We start from the raw sequence: 18,492 nt of genomic DNA on the forward strand, positions 1-18,492 counted from the left end.
TCATTCATTCATTCACATGTGTCTTTCTCCTTCCTCAGCTGTCATGAGGGAAATACACCAGGTAGGAAACACATCAGGTTAGAGTATACACCAGGTTAGGTAGGAAACACATCAGGTTAGAGTATACACCAGGTTAGGTAGGAAACACATCAGGTTAGGTAGGAAACACATCAGGTTAGAGAGGAAACACATCAGGTTAGAGTATACACCAGGTTAGGTAGGAAACACATCAGGTTAGGTAGGAAACACATCAGGTTAGAGAGGAAACACATCAGGTTAGAGTATACACCAGGTTAGGTAGGAAACACATCAGGTTAGGTAGGAAACACATCAGGTTAGAGAGGAAACACATCAGGTTAGAGTATACACCAGGTTAGGTAGGAAACACATCAGGTTAGAGTATACACCAGGTTAGGTGTGAAACACATCAGGTTAGAGTATACACCAGGTTAGGTAGGAAACACATCAGGTTAGGTAGGAAACACATCAGGTTAGAGAGGAAACACATCAGGTTAGAGTATACACCAGGTTAGGTAGGAAACACATCAGGTTAGGTAGGAAACACATCAGGTTAGAGAGGAAACACATCAGGTTAGAGTATACACCAGGTTAGGTAGGAAACACATCAGGTTAGGTAGGAAACACATCAGGTTAGGTAGGAAACACATCAGGTTAGGTAGGAAACACATCAGGTTAGGTAGGAAACACACCAGGTTAGGTAGGAAACACATCAGGTTAGAGAGGAAACACATCAGGTTAGGTAGGAAACACATGTTAGAGAGGAAACACATCATGTTAGAGAGGAAACACATCATGTTAGAGAGGAAGTACATCATGTTAGAGAGGAAATGCATCAGGTTAGGTAGGAAACACATCATGTTAGAGAGGAAACACATCAGGTTAGAGAGGAAACACATCTGGTTAGAGAGGAAACACATCAGGTTAGAGAGGAAATGCATCAGGTTAAACCCACCCCACAATAAAGGACGACACATTGGGTAAAAACGCAGTCGGAGAAGGCACATGTAAATTAGCCATTTCTCCTGTAGTGAAAACGTCGTTAAAAAAAATCCCCGGTTCAACTTCACTCGTCGCCAATTGTTATGTTGTACTTACGTAGTATTTTGTATGTAGGTAGAGGTGTAGTAATAAGACTCAGGAAGCAGGATTACTCTTTAGCCTTTTAGTTAAGCATAGCAAGGTACGAGCATGGTACAGCATGTTCTATCATCATCAGCATCATGTACTCTTCTTCTGCACTTCCTTCTGTATGCATAACATGGCATTGTATCAACTACGCCCCATAGTGGAGACTCTTGGGAAGTACAGCTTCAACCTGTAATGTGAGGACACAACACAGAGTACAGTGACTAGCAGGGCTACTCCCTCTTACACCCTGACTGACCCATGAGTCATCGTAGGCTGGTATGATCATGAAGAATCCATGGGAATGAATGTACTGTAACTATGGATCTCTGGTTTCAACATGACAATATAAACATTCTAAATGGTCCAATGTTTATTTCCTGTTGCTATGCCTGCTAATACAATAGATTACACGAAATACACCTGGGTCAAAACTGTTCCCTAGCAACAGAATTCCAGTGAAACTGTATTGTTTCCTGCTAACAGCCCAATGATTTGATGGCACATGAGAGGGTTTACAATAGGATTGAGCAGTTAACACATTCCCGCCCGACCACGGACATGTCCGTGTTTCGGCGCCATGCTTAAAGGTTGTTTTGGCTTTTATTCCATTTTAATAACCTACTCAATGTCACCGAGCGGCACTGCAGATTTACCCCACTCTTGGAATTCTGAAAAGTGCATTACCGGCCAGATCCTCGTAGGGGCGCTGTCTCGATAATGCAGTGTTCCCTGTGCAGAACGGTGCCTTATTTTTTTTTTACTTTCAATGGAGTTTCCAGTTAGCTGGATTCTATATGTGTAGCCTGTAGCTTGGAATACCTTTTGCGACGCCGAATTCACTATGCAGTAAAGGAATATATCATCAGCCAATGGACATATCGATCTACCAGATGGCGATCGATAACTGGGAAATCCTTTTGGGGATCCAACCGGCCCACGGTAAGATCTTTTTCACGTAAATTACATGCTGATCGGGCCTTGTTCTCATATCCAACCAGCCGATCAGCGAATGTGGCTACTGATGCTAACGCGGTTATTCGTAATCAATAATCAGAAACAACGTCCCCCGCCCCCCCCTTTCATGCATTCATGGTGGACCATGAATACTGACAATATGCATTTTGCGTTTTAGCTCTAGCTTCTGTAGTGCCGAAACGCTGTTCGATTTAATGTTATTTGCATAGCGCCCTGTATCTCGCCTTCCAGGAAATATACTAGTCCAAATCCCATATAACGCTTATATTCACGAGGCTATAAAATGAGAACGTATTGGTGAAAAAATTATTTCTTTAAGCCATTTTGAAGGGACGGTTTATGGTCTCAATTGACAATGAGAATGGACAGATAGCAATACTATAAAGTATAGATTTAGCTGTACAAACAGCCCCACGCACAATGAATACGTGTTATGATAAGGTGGCCGTGTACAGTGGGTCCGTCTATTACCCGTGGTCGTCAATGTGTTAATAGAAATTCTAAATTGCAATATGACAGTGCAATATCTAAATTGCAATGTTTGATAAAGGTGAAATATGTGTCAGTTGTCAAAATACCTTTCTAGATCAAGTGTTGTAGTGCTGGGCGGCTGGGTGGCGCAGCGGAGATTGCGCTCGTCACCAATGCAAGAGACTCCGGTCTCGAATCCGGTCTCGAATCCGGGTGTCAGCGTTGCCTCCGGCTTGGGCCGGACGTCATACTGACTCAATTGGCAGAGTCAGCGGGTGGAAGTCGATGGGTGGTAATCTGGACGTTGTGGACAGCGACTCCTACAGGTCGGTTGGGGGACACCTGCACAGCAGAGACAGGAAATAGCGGGGGTAGTGTGAGCCTCCCACACGTTACACCTCGCCAATGAGAGTCCGCGCTGGCAGGTGAAAATATGTGACAGGCTGCCTCCTCGTGTACCGGAGGGGACACGTGATGCAAGGCTTCTATCCTCCCTACAACCGACCAGTGGGGGGCATATGCGAGCAACGTTCAAGACAGGGGAGGGGAGAATTGGAAACACAAAAATTGGGATGGGAGAAAAATAAGGCAAAAAAGTGGATTAAAAGAAAGTGTTGTAGTGCTGCAGAGATGGCATGGCCTACAATTTGTGTTTTAAAGACATAAGAAAACATGTTATTTTGGTACAGGCCCACACAAATATCACAGCATCATTTGCCAACATTTGCCATATCGTTCATCCCTAGTCTTAAAACAGAAAATACCAAGTCGTGAGGTGGCTTGATTGGTGATTAGAGTCTCAGTCAACATAGGCTTTTTTTGGTCAATTAGTCATTTAGTTGTTCATGCTAAATGAGTTACCTGCTGTCATTCATGATAAGCACATCTCTGGCATCACAATAAACACGGCACGCTTTATAAATATGCCTTGGTCTTTTAAAGAGGTCCTTGGATCAGGATCTGGTGATTGAATTGAATAATCAGTTACTCAAATGAATGATATGATTAACGTAAATGATACTTTATTAATCCCTGAGGGGAAATTATTCCTTCGCATTTGACCCACTCTGCAGGCGACAGACAGGTGCCCAGGGACCAACTCAAGTTGTAATGCCAGTACCTTGGGCAACAGCAGGAGTGTGATTTGGTCTATTAGTAGACTCTCTTTGACCAGTCTGATTATTTGTTCACAAAACCTACCTGTTGCATAAAAACTTGAGGTCCATCCATTCCTACCTTAATTATATCCCCAAACGACATATATGCTACTTGTGAACGTGGTAACACTAATAGCTCTCATTCAAATCTTTTCAAATGTGCGGTGCACATTCATGACCCATAGAGGAAGATACCTAGTGATTTCGGTGGCCCGTCACCTTTCCTCTAGCGCCACTATCAGGCCAAATGTAGAATTTTCACATTAGTGTGTCTCTTAACAGCTTTTATCTGAATCTCTTCAAATTTGCGGTGCACATTCATGACCCCAAGAGGAAGAATCCCATTGATGTTGATGACTCCATGACCTTTCCATTAGCGCCACCATCTGGCTAAATGTTATATGTATACCCATTGTCGGCCACCGACAGCACTTGTCTAGTTTTCTAAACGCCATTGTCTAGAAGGGTCTCTGCCTGCAACGCACACACATGTTTCTGTCTTATCATCCGCACTCCGGGCAGCCATGCTTGTCCCATGATGCTTTACTCTGTTGCAGCGGACACATTTCAGTGCTTGGATTCCTTTTTTTTGCTTTATCTTTTCTCACCCCTCAATTTCTTTCTCTCTCTTCCGCAGCATCTCTTTTGTTTTGTGAATCTGTGCTGTGTTTCTCTTTCTTCTGATAGGAGGCTGCTCCCTCAAGGAAAAAGATAAGGGCATCGCTCCTTTGCTGTTAGCAGTGGCGAGAGAGAAAGCGAGAGAGAGAGAGAGAGAGATAGAGAGAATCCAGAAGTCAAGTTTGAGAGATACAAGAGAATGCAGAAGGGGACTGAATCTAGTGTGTTGTGTGTGTATGAAGTATGACTGTGTCTGTGTGTATTTAAGCACTCTTCGATTGAGGGTTTTTGGCACTCACTTTGATACACCTCAACCTGGAAAGAACATACGCAAATAACACAAGTTTGCGCATGCAGCACACATCCAACATACACGATGCGTTTGCACGCATGCATGCATACATCACACAGAGTTAGCCCAACTGTCTCTCCCTGGCTGTTGTTTACTCATTGTTTTCTGTTGTTTTTGCCAAGTTCCCAGTGAGAGCCAAATCAAAACGACACGCTACAGGTGAGGAGGAGGAGGGGGGGGGTATTGAGAGAGAGAGAGGGAGAGAGAAAAAAGAGTGACAGTTTGAGATTTGGGAGCCAACTAGGTAAAGGGGAAGGGGTAGAGGTCCGTAGTGGTATGGTTAGGTGAGGAAGGGGTCCGTAGTGCTATGGTTAGGTGAGGAAGGGGTCCCTAGAACAAGCTTCCAGTGGCCCTGAAAAACATCGAAGAGGGGGGAAGTTTTAGACGTGCCACAAAGAAATGGCTAGCCAGTGACGTATAGAATAGCCACGTCTAGGACGGAGAGGGTAGGGAGTGTTTTTATGGGGTTGCTATATGTTTTATTATGATGCTCTGTTTTTTATTATGATGATCTATGTTTTATTATGATGCTCTATGTTTTATTATGATGCTCTATGTTTTATGATGTCTGTCCATGTCCAAAATCAGGGACCATGATAGAAATAAGTGCTTGCGCGTTCTCATGTTTTTATCCCTTGGATGCTGTCTTTTACTCCACAATAGAAATCAATCAATCAATCAATCAATCAATCAATCTAGTGGTATGGTTAGGTGAGGAAGCAGGCTGTGAGGGGGCAGGGTAGGGCGTCTCTCAGTCACCATATGGCAGCTCTCTTCAACCCTGTAATTTACCACATCTCTCCCCTCAATGACGAGACCACTGCCTGCTGACAGCCCTGCCTCTGGGGGGGGGGGTGTGTGTGTGTGTGTGTGTGTGTGTGTGTAAATAAATGTCTAGGGCCCTGTCTCCTGTGTTGTTATTATGAGTGAAGATTGTGGCTCTCCTGGCCAAGCCACAATAGAAGCATCCAAGCTTGACACAACAAAGCTCAGGTAGATCCCGGGGTGACCACCAGGAGATTTGGCGGACTTCCGTATGACATCATCATGACATTATTTGGAACTTAACCTGTAAAGAAGTCATCTCCAGAGTTAACTGCTGGGGTTGTTTGTTTCTGTGTTGCTTTAGCCTCATCGTACTGTAATGTAATTTCCCCTCTGGGACAATACAGTTATTCGTATCAAGGACATTAAAGTGGCAGTTCATCCAAAAGGAAAAAGATAAATATATATTTTACCTCTTTTTTTTATCCACTTTTTTCTCCTTATTCTCTATTTTTCTCCCATCCCAATTTCGCTGTTTTTCCAATTCTCCCCTCCCCTGTCTTGAACGTTGCTCGCATATGCCCCCCACAGGTCGGTCGTAGGGAGGATAGAAGCCTTGCATCACGTGTCCCCTCCGGTACACGAGGAGGCAGCCTGCCACATCTTTTCACCTGCCAGCACGGACTCTCATTGGCGAGGAGTAACGTGTGGGAGGCTCACACTACCCCCGCCATTTCCTGTCTCTGCTGTGCAGGCGTCCCCCAACTGACCTGTAGGAGTCGCTGTCCACAACGTCCAGATTACCACCCATCGACTTCCACCCGCTGACTCTGCCAATTGAGCCAGTATGACGGCCGGCCCAAGCCGGAGGCAACGCCGACAGCCGGATTTGAACCCGGTGTCTCTTGCGTTGGTGACGAGCGCAATGTCCGCTGCGCCACCCAGCCGCCCTATATATTTTACCTCTTAACCCTTTCACTATTGCACTACCAAACGGTTAACCCTTTTCACTGTGACAATACAGAAGGTTAACCCTTTCACTGCCACACGTGAAAGGGTTAACCATTTCACTACCACACTACAGAAGGTTAACCCTTTACTATCACACTACAGACCGTCTGTAGTGTGATAGTATTGTATTTTCTGTGATCTGTTTGTCTACTATAATGCTATTTGGAATTATTTTTATATGTAGGAATATTGGAATATATTTTTAAATGTATGCTACTATAATGTTATGTATGTATGTACTGTTTTGTTGTGTGTGGACCCCAGGAAGACTAGTTGTTACTAATGGGGATCCGTAATAAAAGATAAAATATAGTAAAGGGTTAACCTTCTGTAGTGTGGCAGTGAAAGCGTTAACTTGACTGCTATTGTGTTGATGTGATTTGCCGAGTTTTGACTTTTGGGGATAGATCAGACATACACATGTGGTCACTGCAATACAATGGTGCTGAATGGCGTTGAGTTTGTGGCACTCAATGATAACACATTTGAAAATATTTATTTGACAGAAATCATGACACGGTTACTTGAGATAATCCACAGACCTTGTTGTGAACAGTTACATTTAGGAACTATTTTCTACCAAAGTCACCCCCCCATATATTACTGTGGCATGGGGTGACTCAGTGTACAGGTCAATGTACAGCTAATGGACATCAACATGTTTGCTAGGTCTTTCTCCACCATATGGCAATGAAACTCAAATGTACTAAAGATAATTTATTTTGTAATTGACCATTCATTGTAAATTACATCAATGCAGTTACAACAGCGATAGAATATCTGCCGTGATTTTCTGTTGTAACTAACCACAATCTTTTTAGACGTGAAACACCTCATAGACGGGCAATGTCACTAACTCACACAGTCACCCAGTAATTCTGTAATTCACATCCATTTAGCCATTCTTCCCCCTAGTGGCGGGGCTCACGGGCATGAATCTGCCCCGATAGTGAATAGATACGGGGAAACAAAGAATAGATACGAGGAGAAGAGGCGGAGGAAATTAACGTGTTCAGAAGAAACCAGGATGAGATGTAAAGGAAACCAACGTGTTTAGAAGAAACAAGGAGGAGATGTGAAGGAAACCAACGTGTTTAGAAGAAACAAGGAGGAGATGTGAAGGAAACCAACGTGTTTAGAAGAAACAAGGAGAAGAGCTGAACCTCCGGCTTCCTCTGTGTCTTTCCTATGGCTTTGGAACGGCCTTGAATGCCAGGTCACGGAGGAATCGAGGACAGAGGCAGGAATGCACCCTGTATGTCCTTGAGCCTCCTCCGCTCTCCTCTAGCACTGAGTGTCCCTCCTGCCACACTATGGTTACTTCTCACCTTGGGCCAAGGAGGGTTTTCCCAGGACAAAATCAATGAGGAGATTGTCTCTCTCTCTCTCTCTCTCTTTCTCCCACCCTCCCCCTATCTCTCCTCCTCCCTCTCTTCCTCTCCTATCTTGTGTTTGACTGTGTAGACGACCCGTCTGTTGCCTCCAGCTGAAGGCCAACACTTCCGCTGTCCTTCCGTTGAGAATCTGAGAGAACCAGACAGAGAAATGTTCATTTTAATAACTCTGCTTCATGTAAATATTTGAGGCTCGTTCTTACGGCGGCCGACCGAGAAATCAATCTTAGATATTGCTAATTTCACTGAACCCCCCCCCCCCCCCCCCCTATTTCTTCCTCGATCTCCCTATCTCTTTTTTTCTCTTTCTGTCAACTGTATGGACTAGTTTCAAATATTTATATAACACTCGCTCTTCACTCTCTCTCTCTCTCTCTCACACAGGTGTGTATTCATACAAACACTTTGCTCTCCTTTACACACACACATGGCCACACTTCCAGTTAAGAAAACTCTTTATATAATCTGATTGACATCTACAATGCTGCAATACACACCCACACACACACACACACACAGACACACACAGACACACAGACAGACAGACAGACAGACAGACAGACAGACAGACAGACAGACAGACAGACAGACAGACAGACAGACAGACAGACAGACACTTTCTAGCTGCCCAGAGGGGACAGTGTGGACAGGAGAGATGCAGAGAGAGAGAGAGAGAGAGAGAGAGAGAGAGAGAGAGAGAGGACGATGTCGTAGTTCCTGTCGCCCGTCTTTGAAAGAAGAGTCGTTTGTTTTGCTCTGTTGCTTTGATGTTAAAGCAGCCTCTTTATCAGAGTAAAGACAGGATACAATAACCCAGTGCCCCCCAGCCCAGTTGTAACCCACAGTAACCCCCAGACGTGTGCAGTAGGATGACTGTGGCAACTGTTTCAGGACCACGCTGTGTGTGTGTTTGTGTGTGTGTTTGTGTGCATGAAAGAGCATATGAGCACATGTTAATTAAGGGGAATGCTGCACATTCATGAATGTGTCAGTCTGCCAGCTTGAGACAATTCATGATCTTTCAGCCATAACGTACATCGTGTGTGTGTGTGTGTGTGTGTGTTTGGGGGAGAGGGAGAGTATGAATTTGCTAGGTAAACATGTCGATGTGTAGGATGTGACAGGTTAGGTGAATGGCTGCCACTCTGAATGAACCCATCTCTAGTTACCTTTAACCTAAACACACACTAGAAAGCCTAGCCCTAACCCCACCTCTCTCTCTCTCTATCTCTCTATCTCTCTCTCTCTCTCTTTCTTTCTTTCTCTCTCTCTCTGATTCTCTCAGATTTTCCTTGTTTACCTCTCTCTCTCTCTTTCAATTCAAGCTGCGTGGTTGGTTTACATCAGTTAACATTGCCAAGGCATGACAAACGGATGACAATAACAGCACGGACAATCAATGTTGATAGATGGCCTGATCTCAACAAGTAATGGATTATTATTAGTTAAACAGAATAACAACAGTCATCGTCATTCAATTTCTCACTGGTTGCTCTTAGGTTGTGGAAGAGGACACAATTATTGTGCTGCGATGATTTGCACATTTAGGCATTTCACTAAGAAAATATGCAAATGTTTGTGCATTTGACTTAATTAAATTGAACTATTTCTCTCAATTAAATTCAAATAGGTTTTATTGGCATTCTCTCATTCTCTTAGATCACACACACACATTTACTTAGGTCAAAATTGGGGACATTGCTTTGCCATAATTTCATATCCCATAACCCTAATATTCACCATCCTCACCCCCTAACCTAAAGTGCTAAGCAGAGAAACGTCTTTCTGTCGATCGTCCCCAATCAAACACCACCTCCCTCTGTCTCTCTGTCTATCCTTGTTTCTTCTACCACAAACCCCTAAACAAGGTGTCTAGAACTTTAAGGTTATGCCAAGCTGGCAAATAACTCAATGAAAAAATAGCTAAAATTGGGTTTTCCCTCAAAAAGGGCTGACTTCCTGTAAAAAGAAGAAGAAAAAAAGCAAGCTGGTTCGAAAGGAAGATGACAGAATCCTCTTATGTCAGTAAACCTGTTACGTTGGTGCAGCCGTGCTGGCCTCAGCGTTTCCAATGGCGCCCGGTGTTATCTGTGTGTATTTTTGTTGGGACTTGTAGTTTTGGGGGTTGAGTGGCAAAATTAGATTTTTCCTCACACCAGCGGGAGCAAAAGGGGAAAGATAAGAGAGAGTCCCCTCTCAGCATTAACAGATCTACAGAAAGAGAGAGAGAGAGAGAGAATGTGTGTGTGTGTGGGGGGTGGTATCCCTTTCCAAGCATTCGCTGGACAGAAAGATACATTAATACGTGACATAGCAATATAGTCACACTAATAGAGATTGTGATATTGCCTGTATTTAGCGATACTACTGTGGAGAGAAATGTAGAAAGAGAGCGGGTTGAGATGGATGGAATTAGGGAGAAGGAGCGGCCTAGATCGGCAGGAGTGTCTTCAATGAAATAACGAGTGAATTAGTGCATCATTTCAGCAGCACCGCCGTGGTGGACAGCAGTGATCTCTTCTACTTGATCACCGCCGTGGTGTACAGCAGTGATCTATTCTACTTGATCACCGCCGTGGTGGACAGCAGTGATCTATTCTACTTGATCACCGCCGTGGTGGACAGCAGTGATCTATTCTACTTGATCACCGCCGTGGTGGACAGCAGTGATCTATTCTACTTGATCACCGCCGTGGTGGACAGCAGTGATCTATTCTACTTGATCACCGCCGTGGTGGACAGCAGTGATCTCTTCTACTTGATCACCGCCGTGGTGGACAGCAGTGATCTCTTCTACTTGATCACCGCCGTGGTGTACAGCAGTGATCTCTTCTACTTGATCACCGCCGTTGGTGGACAGCAGTGATCTCTTCTACTTGATCACCGCCGTGGTGGACAGCAGTGATCTCTTCTACTTGATCAGTGCCGTGGTGGACAGCAGTGATCTATTCTACTTGATCACCGCCGTGGTGGACAGCAGTGATCTATTCTACTTGATCACCGCCGTGGTGGACAGCAGTGATCTATTCTACTTGATCACCGCCGTGGTGGACAGCAGTGATCTATTCTACTTGATCACCGCCGTGGTGGACAGCAGTGATCTATTCTACTTGATCGCCGCCGTGGTGGATAGCAGTGATCTACTTTGATCCTAGATTAATCTGTACCCCTGTGATACTAGACCGTATAGGTTGCAGTACAGGTTATAATAAGCATACATTTTACATCAGACTGCACATCATTCAGGCCCATAAGTGAATGAACGTAGGACATAATGACATAGTCATTCTATAAAGTCTAGCTCCCCGATTCTCCACCGGTGGGTTGCGGAGTCATGTGCCCATAACCTTTTTTTTGTCCTGCCAGAAATTATACATCACCGGGCGGAAGGATTTCTCGTGTTTTCTGTAGTTGATAGAAAACCAAAGTATCTTGCTATACAACGGGCAACAGCAAATGTGGCTCCTCTTGGAAATCAGGTTGAGAACAGCTAGTCTAGCTTAACTATGATGATGTCAGTCACTCACTCATTCAGTAACTCAATAATGAACTCACTCACGATTAGCTGCTCTGCACCCTAGTGGCGGCACAGAGATTGAGAGAGAGAGAGAGAGAGAGAGAGAGAGAGAGAGAGAGAGAGAGAGAGAGAGAGAGAGAGATAGATAGAGAGAGAGAGAGAGAGAGAGAGAGAGAGAGAGAGAGGTTTTACATATAGAAGCGGCAGGGCGAGAGAGAGAGAGAGAGAGAGAGAGAGAGAAAGCTAGTGACTGACTCTCTTCATTATGAGACAGTGATGTGTGTGGAATGCCGGCCGCTTTGTCTCGGGTGTCAGCTGCAAAGTGTGTGTCCATCACTGTGGAATTGTGATGGTACAAGCATCACTGCACGTGACCTCACCTTGAAGTCAGCCTGAGTTCACTTCAGTGTGTGTGTGTGTGTGTGTGTCTGTCTATCTGTCATTCTATCACGGCTAGACTGATATATCAGCAATGAAGGTTTGGTGAAACAACGTTTAAAAATTACTTCGAAGGATTCATGTATTTTTCTAAATGAAAAGGGAAGGATATTTACAAGGAAATGTCTATTTCCTTCTCCCTTCATATAGTCTTCATCAGCAGGTACCAGTTATTGGAATTTTAAAAGTGAAACGTGTAAACAACAACATTCATTTTGGACCCACAAAATATTTGTAAATGATCAATTCATTAATCAATCAAATATTTTTGACGGGGGAAAAGCAATACTTTTATTCCACACCTTTATAAAAGCTCTGTGGATGTGTTATATCTTTTAAATGATTACTCTACATACGAATATTATCTATAGCACCTTTATTAAGCTCCCGATTATCGAAACTCGTATTGGGGCCAAAAAATAAATCACATTTCGGGCCTACCTTTACTTTCTGTCTGTGTCTGGTTTTTATTGGCTACAAGTTTGTGTGTGTGTGTCTGTGTGTGCACGTGCACGCGCCTCTGTGCTTGTTTGACCTCAAGGCCTCTTCATGTCAGTCTCCACACCCTTGTCTCCTCTAGATGTGTATCTGTGGTGTGTTATTTTGTCTGCCATATCTCTCTCTCTCCCCCTCTCTTTTCTTCCCTCACTCATTCTCTTTCCTCCTCCGCTCTCCACAGACTCGGGTTACACTCCTTCGTCAGATGGCGTTCTGCCTGGCTGAGCTGCACTTGTGGTCCACCAAGAGCTCACTCCAAGTCAGAGGTAGGTACCACTTATCAGCATGCTCGATCTCTCTCTCTCTCTCTCTCTCTCTCTCTCTCTCTCTCTCTCTCTCTCTCTCTCTCACTCTCTCTCTCTCTCTCTCTCTCTCTCTCTCTCTCTCTCTCTCTCTCTCTCTCTCTCTCTCATCACTCAATTTCCATTCACACCTTCTCCCTATTTTGACTGTATCTTAATTTTCAATCAGACTCCCGCTCTCTCTCTCTGTCATCACTTATTGTCTTTCTTCTCATCCTCACTTTCGCTCGTTCTCGTGACGTACTACACAATTAGCCGTTGTATCTTTTGTCAGTGAGTTCCGTTAGAAATGAAATTCTGCTTCCGGTGTTAGACGGTGATTGTGCAGTGTTTGATAGTTTGTTTGAACATCCACTATTTGCACCAACGACTGGATTTGGCTGGATGGGAGAACCAAGTGCCTCTCGCCACGTGTTCTCTAGACGCAGTGGTGTAGTGGTTAACACTGTCTCCTCACAGCACGGTGGTGCAGTGGTTAACACTGTCTCCTCACAGCACGGTGGTGTAGTGGTTAACACTGTCGCCTCACAGCACGGTGGTGTAGTGGTTAACACTGTCTCCTCACAGCACGGTGGTGTAGTGGTTAACACTGTCTCCTCACAGCACGGTGGTGTAGTGGTTAACACTGTCTCCTCACAGCACGGTGGTGTAGTGGTTAACACTGTCGCCTCACAGCACGGTGGTGCAGTGGTTAACACTGTCTCCTCACAGCACGGTGGTGTAGTGGTTAACACTGTCTCCTCACAGCACGGTGGTGTAGTGGTTAACACTGTCTCCTCACAGCACGGTGGTGTAGTGGTTAACACTGTCACCTCACAGCACGGTGGTGTAGTGGTTAACACTGTCTCCTCACAGCACGGTGGTGTAGTGGTTAACACTGTCTCCTCACAGCACGGTGGTGCAGTGGTTAACACTGTCTCCTCACAGCACGGTGGTGTAGTGGTTAACACTGTCTCCTCACAGCACGGTGGTGTAGTGGTTAACACTGTCTCCTCACAGCACGGTGGTGCAGTGGTTAACACTGTCTCCTCACAGCACGGTGGTGCAGTGGTTAACACTGTCTCCTCACAGCACGGTGGTGCAGTGGTTAACACTGTCTCCTCACAGCACGGTGGTGTAGTGGTTAACACTGTCTCCCCCTAGTGGCACGGTGGTGCAGTGGTTAACACAGTCGCCTCACAGCACGGTGGTGCAGTGGTTAACACTGTCGCCTCACAGCACGGTGGTGCAGTGGTTAACACTGTCTCCTCACAGCACGGTGGTGCAGTGGTTAACACTGTCTCCTCACAGCACGGTGGTGCAGTGGTTAACACTGTCGCCTCACAGCACGGTGGTGCAGTGGTTAACACAGTCGCCTCACAGCACGGTGGTGCAGTGGTTAACACTGTCGCCTCACAGCACGGTGGTGCAGTGGTTAACACAGTCGCCTCACAGCACGGTGGTGCAGTGGTTAACACTGTCGCCTCACAGCACGGTGGTGTAGTGGTTAACACTGTCGCCTCACAGCACGGTGGTGCAGTGGTTAACACTGTCTCCTCACAGCACGGTGGTGCAGTGGTTAACACTGTCTCCTCACAGCACGGTGGTGTAGTGGTTAACACTGTCTCCTCACAGCACGGTGGTGTAGTGGTTAACACTGTCTCCTCACAGCACGGTGGTGTAGTGGTTAACACTGTCACCTCACAGCACGGTGGTGTAGTGGTTAACACTGTCTCCTCACAGCACGGTGGACGGTGGTGTAGTGGTTAACACTGTCTCCTCACAGCACGGTGGTGCAGTGGTTAACACTGTCTCCTCACAGCACGGTGGTGTAGTGGTTAACACTGTCTCCTCACAGCACGGTGGTGTAGTGGTTAACACTGTCTCCTCACAGCACGGTGGTGCAGTGGTTAACACTGTCTCCTCACAGCACGGTGGTGCAGTGGTTAACACTGTCTCCTCACAGCACGGTGGTGTAGTGGTTAACACTGTCTCCCCCTAGTGGCACGGTGGTGCAGTGGTTAACACAGTCGCCTCACAGCACGGTGGTGCAGTGGTTAACACTGTCGCCTCACAGCACGGTGGTGCAGTGGTTAACACTGTCTCCTCACAGCACGGTGGTGCAGTGGTTAACACTGTCTCCTCACAGCACGGTGGTGCAGTGGTTAACACTGTCGCCTCACAGCACGGTGGTGCAGTGGTTAACACAGTCGCCTCACAGCACGGTGGTGCAGTGGTTAACACTGTCGCCTCACAGCACGGTGGTGCAGTGGTTAACACAGTCGCCTCACAGCACGGTGGTGCAGTGGTTAACACTGTCGCCTCACAGCACGGTGGTGTAGTGGTTAACACTGTCGCCTCACAGCACGGTGGTGCAGTGGTTAACACTGTCTCCTCACAGCACGGTGGTGCAGTGGTTAACACTGTCTCCTCACAGCACGGTGGTGTAGTGGTTAACACTGTCTCCTCACAGCACGGTGGTGCAGTGGTTAACACTGTCTCCTCACAGCACGGTGGTGCAGTGGTTAACACTGTCGCCTCACAGCACGGTGGTGCAGTGGTTAACACTGTCTCCTCACAGCACGGTGGTGCAGTGGTTAACACTGTCGCCTCACAGCACGGTGGTGCAGTGGTTAACACTGTCGCCTCACAGCACGGTGGTGTAGTGGTTAACACTGTCTCCTCACAGCACGGTGGTGCAGTGGTTAACACTGTCTCCTCACAGCACGGTGGTGCAGTGGTTAACACTGTCTCCTCACAGCACGGTGGTGCAGTGGTTAACACTGTCGCCTCACAGCACGGTGGTGTAGTGGTTAACACTGTCACCTCACAGCACGGTGGTGTAGTGGTTAACACTGTCTCCTCACAGCACGGTGGTGCAGTGGTTAACACTGTCGCCTCACAGCACGGTGGTGTAGTGGTTAACACTGTCTCCTCACAGCACGGTGGTGTAGTGGTTAACACTGTCGCCTCACAGCACGGTGGTGCAGTGGTTAACACTGTCGCCTCACAGCACGGTGGTGCAGTGGTTAACACTGTCGCCTCACAGCACGGTGGTGCAGTGGTTAACACTGTCGCCTCACAGCACGGTGGTGTAGTGGTTAACACTGTCGCCTCACAGCACGGTGGTGCAGTGGTTAACACTGTCTCCTCACAGCACGGTGGTGTAATGGTTAACACTGTCGCCTCACAGCACGGTGGTGCAGTGGTTAACACTGTCTCCTCACAGCACGGTGGTGCAGTGGTTAACACTGTCTCCTCACAGCACAGTGGTGTAGTGGTTAACACTGTCGCCTCACAGCACGGTGGTGCAGTGGTTAACACTGTCTCCTCACAGCACGGTGGTGCAGTGGTTAACACTGTCGCCTCACAGCACGGTGGTGCAGTGGTTAACACTGTCTCCTCACAGCACGGTGGTGCAGTGGTTAACACTGTCGCCTCACAGCACGGTGGTGTAGTGGTTAACACTGTCACCTCACAGCACGGTGGTGTAGTGGTTAACACTGTCTCCTCACAGCACGGTGGTGCAGTGGTTAACACTGTCGCCTCACAGCACGGTGGTGCAGTGGTTAACACTGTCTCCTCACAGCGCGGTGGTGCAGTGGTTAACACTGTCTCCTCACAGCACGGTGGTGCAGTGGTTAACACTGTCACCTCACAGCACGGTGGTGTAGTGGTTAACACTGTCTCCTCACAGCACGGTGGTGTAGTGGTTAACACTGTCTCCTCACAGCACGGTGGTGCAGTGGTTAACACTGTCACCTCACAGCACGGTGGTGCAGTGGTTAACACTGTCTCCTCACAGCACGGTGGTGTAGTGGTTAACACTGTCTCCTCACAGCACGGTGGTGTAGTGGTTAACACTGTCTCCTCACAGCACGGTGGTGCAGTGGTTAACACTGTCGCCTCACAGCACGGTGGTGCAGTGGTTAACACTGTCTCCTCACAGCACGGTGGTGTAGTGGTTAACACTGTCTCCTCACAGCACGGTGGTGCAGTGGTTAACACTGTCTCCTCACAGCACGGTGGTGCAGTGGTTAACACTGTCTCCTCACAGCACGGTGGTGCAGTGGTTAACACTGTCGCCTCACAGCACGGTGGTGTAGTGGTTAACACTGTCACCTCACAGCACGGTGGTGTAGTGGTTAACACTGTCTCCTCACAGCACGGTGGTGCAGTGGTTAACACTGTCGCCTCACAGCACGGTGGTGTAGTGGTTAACACTGTCTCCTCACAGCACGGTGGTGTAGTGGTTAACACTGTCGCCTCACAGCACGGTGGTGCAGTGGTTAACACTGTCGCCTCACAGCACGGTGGTGCAGTGGTTAACACTGTCGCCTCACAGCACGGTGGTGCAGTGGTTAACACTGTCGCCTCACAGCACGGTGGTGTAGTGGTTAACACTGTCGCCTCACAGCACGGTGGTGCAGTGGTTAACACTGTCTCCTCACAGCACGGTGGTGTAATGGTTAACACTGTCGCCTCACAGCACGGTGGTGCAGTGGTTAACACTGTCTCCTCACAGCACGGTGGTGCAGTGGTTAACACTGTCTCCTCACAGCACAGTGGTGTAGTGGTTAACACTGTCGCCTCACAGCACGGTGGTGCAGTGGTTAACACTGTCTCCTCACAGCACGGTGGTGCAGTGGTTAACACTGTCGCCTCACAGCACGGTGGTGCAGTGGTTAACACTGTCTCCTCACAGCACGGTGGTGCAGTGGTTAACACTGTCGCCTCACAGCACGGTGGTGTAGTGGTTAACACTGTCACCTCACAGCACGGTGGTGTAGTGGTTAACACTGTCTCCTCACAGCACGGTGGTGCAGTGGTTAACACTGTCGCCTCACAGCACGGTGGTGCAGTGGTTAACACTGTCTCCTCACAGCGCGGTGGTGCAGTGGTTAACACTGTCTCCTCACAGCACGGTGGTGCAGTGGTTAACACTGTCACCTCACAGCACGGTGGTGTAGTGGTTAACACTGTCTCCTCACAGCACGGTGGTGTAGTGGTTAACACTGTCTCCTCACAGCACGGTGGTGCAGTGGTTAACACTGTCACCTCACAGCACGGTGGTGCAGTGGTTAACACTGTCTCCTCACAGCACGGTGGTGTAGTGGTTAACACTGTCTCCTCACAGCACGGTGGTGTAGTGGTTAACACTGTCTCCTCACAGCACGGTGGTGCAGTGGTTAACACTGTCGCCTCACAGCACGGTGGTGCAGTGGTTAACACTGTCTCCTCACAGCACGGTGGTGTAGTGGTTAACACTGTCTCCTCACAGCATGGTGGTGCAGTGGTTAACACTGTCTCCTCACAGCACGGTGGTGTAGTGGTTAACACTGTCACCTCACAGCACGGTGGTGCAGTGGTTAACACTGTCTCCTCACAGCACGGTGGTGTAGTGGTTAACACTGTCTCCTCACAGCACGGTGGTGCAGTGGTTAACACTGTTGCCTCACAGCACGGTGGTGCAGTGGTTAACACTGTCTCCTCACAGCACGGTGGTGTAGTGGTTAACACTGTCTCCTCACAGCACGGTGGTGCAGTGGTTAACACTGTCTCCTCACAGCACGGTGGTGCAGTGGTTAACACTGTCTCCTCACAGCACGGTGGTGCAGTGGTTAACACTGTCTCCTCACAGCATGGTGGTGCAGTGGTTAACACTGTCGCCTCACAGCACGGTGGTGCAGTGGTTAACACTGTCGCCTCACAGCACGGTGGTGCAGTGGTTAACACTGTCTCCTCACAGCACGGTGGTGTAGTGGTTAACACTGTCTCCTCACAGCACGGTGGTGTAGTGGTTAACACTGTCTCCTCACAGCATGGTGGTGCAGTGGTTAACACTGTCGCCTCACAGCACGGTGGT

At 47.6% G+C, this 18,492-nt stretch overlaps 1 protein-coding gene across 1 annotated transcript in view; it reads left to right on the forward strand.

The window, feature by feature from the left end:
• Window positions 1–771: 771 nt before the first annotated feature.
• wdpcp (WD repeat containing planar cell polarity effector) overlaps window positions 772–18,492 on the forward strand; it is a gene marked incomplete at its 5' end in the record, with an annotated part of 118,208 nt that continues 100,487 nt past the window's right edge. The window contains 4 exons of the mRNA XM_084321911.1: window positions 772–857; window positions 10,380–10,706; window positions 10,753–11,017; window positions 12,527–12,611. Of these exons, the coding sequence (XP_084178037.1) occupies window positions 772–857; window positions 10,380–10,706; window positions 10,753–11,017; window positions 12,527–12,611 (763 nt within the window). The remainder of the gene's footprint in view (window positions 858–10,379; window positions 10,707–10,752; window positions 11,018–12,526; window positions 12,612–18,492) is intronic.

The sequence above is a fragment of the Notolepis coatsorum genome (genome assembly GCF_963971535.1).
Source record: "Notolepis coatsorum genome assembly, chromosome: 9".
In the NCBI taxonomy this organism is placed as follows: domain Eukaryota; kingdom Metazoa; phylum Chordata; class Actinopteri; order Aulopiformes; family Paralepididae; genus Notolepis; species Notolepis coatsorum.